Raw genomic sequence first — 5,694 nt, 5'->3', positions numbered from 1 at the left:
CTGAACACCCATGGTGGATCAGAGGGCCAAATTGAAAGATCTCCATCCTGGGCGATGCCGCAAAAGTAGCTCGAGGTATACCTGGGGTCAATTATCACTCGGGTGTCGCAAGGCATTAGATTTGGTTTGACCTCGATACTTTTCTCAAGAATTTCAAATAAACTAAAATGCTTACTTGAAATATGTCGAAAATAGCCTCATATGAGAACTTTTGGCCATTAACATATACTTCAAATAAAGTAAAAATTGTAACTTGTTATCAAACAGAGACATTGAGACATTTTAAAGTTTAGATGTATTTTGATGGTTTCTCCTTCAAATAGTAATGTGCTGACCAGCGTAATATTTTTTTCTTATAAAACCTAAGCAAACCCCTAGCACAGGACAGGCAGGATTCCAAATTCCATTTTTTTTATGTTTTTTTATGAATAAAAAAAAAACAATTTTTTGAGAATAATGTTTTGTATCCTATTTTGAAAAGAAATGCAAAAATTTCATTCGAATCATAAACCATCAAGTTGGGTCGATCTGTGATTTGATATGGAAACAGTCTTCTTACCAACGAATAAATCTATTATCTTCGTTGAAGGAAACATCAGAGTATACAATAGGCTGCGGCTTATTTTTCAAAAGTTGTTGAAACCTAGAATTTGTAAGCTCTTCTGGATTCAAATGACACAAAAAGAGAAACGTCTGAGTTTGAGCCAAAAATATTAAGAATTAGAGGTGGCGCAATCGCCTCAAAGTTGAAATTTCGAGTAATAAAAATGTATTTTTACTTCAAGTGCCATAACTTTCTCAATTTTCAACCGATTTTTAATCTTTTTTTATAAATTTGTCAAAAATTAAATTTAAAATAAACTTGTAGAACATTATTATTTTCCAAAGTCACGCAAAATATGAGTTTTTAAAGATTTAATTTACTTTTTCTTCTTTTTACAAAAAAAAATATCTTTAGAGTCCTATAACTTTTTAACCGTTTGATCAATATTGAATTTTTAAGTTTGCTTTTGTGGATATTTTTGAAGAGAATGCTGGGAATGAACTGTACCTTTAAAAAATCGTTCCAAAATGGATAAATACTAAAAAACCGTTCAAATAACGTATTTTATTAGAAAAATCAGAATTTTGGCAGAATTTTAAGTGTTTTCATGCACTAATCTGTGCTTAAAATGAAAAATTTATTCTAAATAACGATATGGAAGCCGCAAACTTCAATTTTGTGAGCGTTCTGAATCAAAACATATTTTCATGTTCGAAATGCGAGGAAAAAAATCTGAAAAAAAATCCTTCAATGTGTTTCATATCTCTAAATATGATGCTTAGTATCTGGTTTGGAGTGAAAAATTGCAATTAATCGCCAAAAGCTCCATGCATGAAAAAATCAAGTTTTAAGGGATGTTTTGGCAATTTTTGGTGAAAAGTATCATAAAAATGACTACTTTGATGAATAGTTTGGGACAAAGATAGGCAACAGAAACAGGGTATCGCGCCACTTGGGCGGTGGCTTCTATATTCGTCTGTTTTCCACTATAACTCAGTCAATTTTGAACCAATTGACTTGAAATGTTGTACACGGGTAGATACAGTAGACGTTCGATAAGTGCAACATGTTTACGTTTCAGTTACCGAATGAAATTCGTTAACTGCAATGACTGACAGCCATCAAAGAGTTGTCAATTGCTGTTGGACGCAGCCAGAATGCACTCAAAAACATCGCAATGCAGCTGTAGTGAATCCGAAAAACATCGCGACTTTGTTGACGTTTTGTTTTTGACAGATAGCAGTGCGATAACTGCAAAATTGTTGCACTTAGCGGACTTGCAGTTAAAAAGCATTGCAGTTAAACCGTTTGCACTGAGCGAACGTCTACTGTACTATACCTAGCTCACCACATTCCAAAATATGTGTCAATTGGTTCAAATTTGACTGAGTTATAGTGGAAAACAGACGAATATAGAAGCCACCGCCCAAGTGGCGCGATTCCCTATTTACAAAAGCAAGCTAAAAAAATTAAAATTGGTCAAACGGTTGAAAAGTTATTGGATTCTAAAGGTATTTTTTTTAAAGAAGGAAAAAATTAACTAAATCTTGGAAAACTCATATTTTACGTGACTTTGGACTGAAACAATGTTCTACGCGTTTATTTGAAATTTAATTTGTGAGAGATTCATAAAAAAGATTGGAAATATGTTGAAATTTGGAAAAGTTATGACACTTAAAGTGAAAACACCTTTTTATTACTCAAAAATTCATCTTTGAGGCGCCACCTCTAAATCTCAATATTTTTGGCTCAAACTCAGAGGTTTCTCTTTTTATGTCATTTGAATTCAAAAGAGTTCACGAATTCCAGGTTTCAACAACTTTTCAAAAATAAGCCGCAGCCTAGTATACAAATATGGAGCTGAGTCGATTGGTATATAACACTTGCCCCTCCGGGGGCTCTATCAAAATTTCGTTTTTGGAGTGAACATATAGCCTTTCGTTACACCTTGGTGTACGAGAAAGGCAAAAACAGATTTTTCATATGTGATAAAGATTTCTCCAGAAAGCATAAAATGTTCGAAAAATGAAGTCAATAATGAAAATTTTATAAATTGCTCCTTAAACTGAGAAAAAAATATGAAAAAGTTGTTTAAGGACAGGACAGGCAGAATTCCAAATTCCATTTTTTTTTCTAAATTTATTCATGAATTAAAAAAACTTTTTTTTTGAGAAAAATGTTTTGTTTCCTATTTTGAAAAGAAGTGCAAAAATTTCATTCGAATCATGAACCAGCAAGTTGAGTCGATCTGTGATTTGATATGGAAACAGTCTTCTAATCAACGAATAAATCTGATACCAATTTAGTTACAAATGTAGAGGTGTTCTTATTTTTAAATGATCGATGTTATTATATTATCTTCGTTGAAGAAGAAACATCAGAGTATACAAATATGGCTGCCACAATGGCCGACTTGGTTCCCTTCTCACGTTTTCAAGAGCACTAATCTTAAAAATTCGTAAACAAATGCGCTCGATTTGGAAAAGCTGCCTCTTTTTGCAAGTGAGCAAAGCTAGGATAAACAAGTACTTCTTGATGCGGTGCTTCGTTCGTCAGATTTGTGCCTCTAAAGTTTGTATGCAAAATTGCAATGGGATTTCTTGATGTTTCACCTTAAAATCCCGCTCGTTTCAAATCTGTACGGTGCGTCTTACAATTGCATGCTTTGCAGCACGAAAAAGTTTAACGACGATAAAAGGTGCCTCACCCTACCACGTCTAATACCATTTCTCTGTCTGCTTTCCTCAACATATTCATGATAAATAAATCAGTTTGTTCTTGTACATGTAGGCATTTGCCGGCTACTACCGTCGCGTGTATCTGTTTTGTATGCGAGTTTGCTGTGACCAATACACACTACAGCAAACGGCGTAATCTACGGCTCTACCCGGCTGGCGACAAAAGCCTTCATTCATTCTCGTACCGCTCGCTGCACGATCGATTCGTATACGTTCTCTGTTCAAACCGGTCATACTTGTTGCTGTTTTGCTTAGCTATCGCCAGAATGAACCAATCAAGTAAGTAGAAAGTGCAAACATTTCGACGTGACTCGACTAAATATTAAACACATTTTAGAATGCTATTGTGGTCCAGGCTATGCCACGCCAATGGATGCTGTCCGCAATGGACCTCGAGAGAAGATGTTGTACGTGGTAACAGTGCAACCAAATTTGGAGGAGCCCCACGGTGACTACCTTTCGACGGTGGATGTTGATCCAGAGAGTGCTACCTATTGTCAAGTAAGCGATACTTGCCATTCACGATGATAAGATTAGCAAAATGTTGGCTTCTTGTTTATTTAGGTCATTCATCGAACCTTTACGAACAGCACCGGCAACGAGATGCATCACAGTGGATGGAATACATGTTCAAGTTGTCACTTCGTGGATGATAAAACGAAAGCCCCTAAAAGGGATCGTATGATTCTACCATGTTTGAACTCTGATCGCATCTTTATCGTTGACGTAGGTACTAACCCCAAAGCTCCTACACTGGCAAAAGTGATTGAAGGTGATGTTCTGAAGAAGGCCAACGTAACGGCTCCACACACCACCCACTGCTTGCCGAATGGAAACATTATGATTTCAATCATGGGCGATGCAGAGGGAAATGCGAAAGGCGATTTTATTGAATTCGATAAGAATTTTGAGTTTGTTGGTACGTGGACCAAGGGGAACAAGATAGCCATGTGCGGGTACGACTATTGGTACCAGCCGTTTTTCAACGTAATGGTAGCTTCCGAGTGGGGTGCTCCGAAGATGTTCCGACGGGGATATCAAGATTCCGATGCATTGGACACTGTTCAGTACGGTCGCCGTTTGAATTTTTATAAATGGAACGAGCAGGAATTGTTCCAAACCATTGAGATGAATGAAGAAGGAACGTGTCCCTTGGAAATTAGATTTTTGCACAATCCAAAGGAAAATCAAGGTTATGTTGGATGTGCCTTGTATGCCAATGTGTACCGGTTTTTCAAGAATGAAGATTCGGATAAGTATTCAATTGAAAAAGTGATTGACGTTCCAGCCAAAAAGGTAGAAGGATGGAGTGGAGAGTACATTAATGGAATGATGACTGACATTCTCATTTCGCTGGACGACCGATTTCTCTACTTCAGCAATTGGCTGCATGGAGATGTTCGACAGTACGATATTACAGATCGGTCTAACCCGAAGCTAACAGGCCAGGTTTTCCTGGGTGGTGCTGTACTGAGTGATTCCAAGGTAAAAGTCGTCGAAGATAAAGAGCTGACGAAACGGCCTGACCCGGCTTTCATTAAGGGGCGACGTCTTTTGGGTGGGCCACAAATGTTGCAACTGTCACTGGATGGCAAGCGATTGTACGTGTCTTCGAGCTTGTTCTCCCCGTGGGACAAACAGTTCTATCCGGAGATGGTGAAAGCGGGAGGAACAATCGTACAAATTGATATTGACACGGTCAATGGAGGCATGAAACTCAACGAAAACTTTTTGGTCGATTTCGGCAATGAACCATACGGCCCATCGCTACCACACGAAATGAGGTGAGTGCGGGGAGGACCTTGAGTAATTAATTTGATTGATGGGAACATAAAAACTAAATTAAACTTTTCCCTCAGATACCCTGGTGGCGATTGCACTTCCGACATATGGATTGTGAACGAGTGAAAATTTTCGGTCAGCGAAAAATAAACATGGTGCACGTTTTGATACTACATTCCATTCTAAAATAATGCCAGGAAAAGCGTGTTACTTTTGAAAATTCAGATTCATATGCAAAGCAAAATAAAAAATAAGAAATGTGAAATTATGTTATCTATGAATTACAACAATATACTGAAAAACACAGAAAAAGTATCCCAAATTGTATTTTATGTAGGACTCGTTGTTCTCTTTACTTCATTTATAAAATTATTTTATTTATTTTCAAATGTGTTTAAAAAAAGATGACTACCTACCTTGATACCTTGTTGGCTACAAAGTAACTTTACTCCAACGCCGAGCGTATAGTAGAGCACCATTTTCGTCGGTCTTGGGCGATGTTCCTCCAGTTTCCCCGAACGTGTAGGGATCGTAGATCTTCTTCAACTGCGTGCAGCCAGCGAGCTCGCGGCCGCCCACGAAGTCGCCTACCTCTACCGGGTTCTCTGCTGAATATTGTTTTCGCTATTC

The 5,694-nt window shown here is 37.5% G+C and overlaps 1 protein-coding gene across 1 annotated transcript; it reads left to right on the top strand.

Annotated features, from left to right (window-relative positions):
- The first annotated feature begins 3,081 nt into the window (after positions 1-3,081).
- Positions 3,082-5,379, top strand: LOC115254133 (methanethiol oxidase). The gene is made up of 4 exons (XM_029868608.2): positions 3,082-3,561; positions 3,620-3,783; positions 3,847-5,066; positions 5,142-5,379. The coding sequence occupies exons 1-4, from the start codon at positions 3,300-3,302 to the stop codon at positions 5,188-5,190; spliced, it is 1,695 nt and encodes a 564-aa protein (XP_029724468.2). The 5' UTR covers positions 3,082-3,299; the 3' UTR covers positions 5,191-5,379.
- Positions 5,380-5,694: the final 315 nt, after the last annotated feature.

This window comes from Aedes albopictus, chromosome 3 (assembly GCF_035046485.1).
Source record: "Aedes albopictus strain Foshan chromosome 3, AalbF5, whole genome shotgun sequence".
Lineage (NCBI taxonomy): Eukaryota > Metazoa > Arthropoda > Insecta > Diptera > Culicidae > Aedes > Aedes albopictus.
This window is presented reverse-complemented; position numbering and strand designations above follow the sequence as displayed.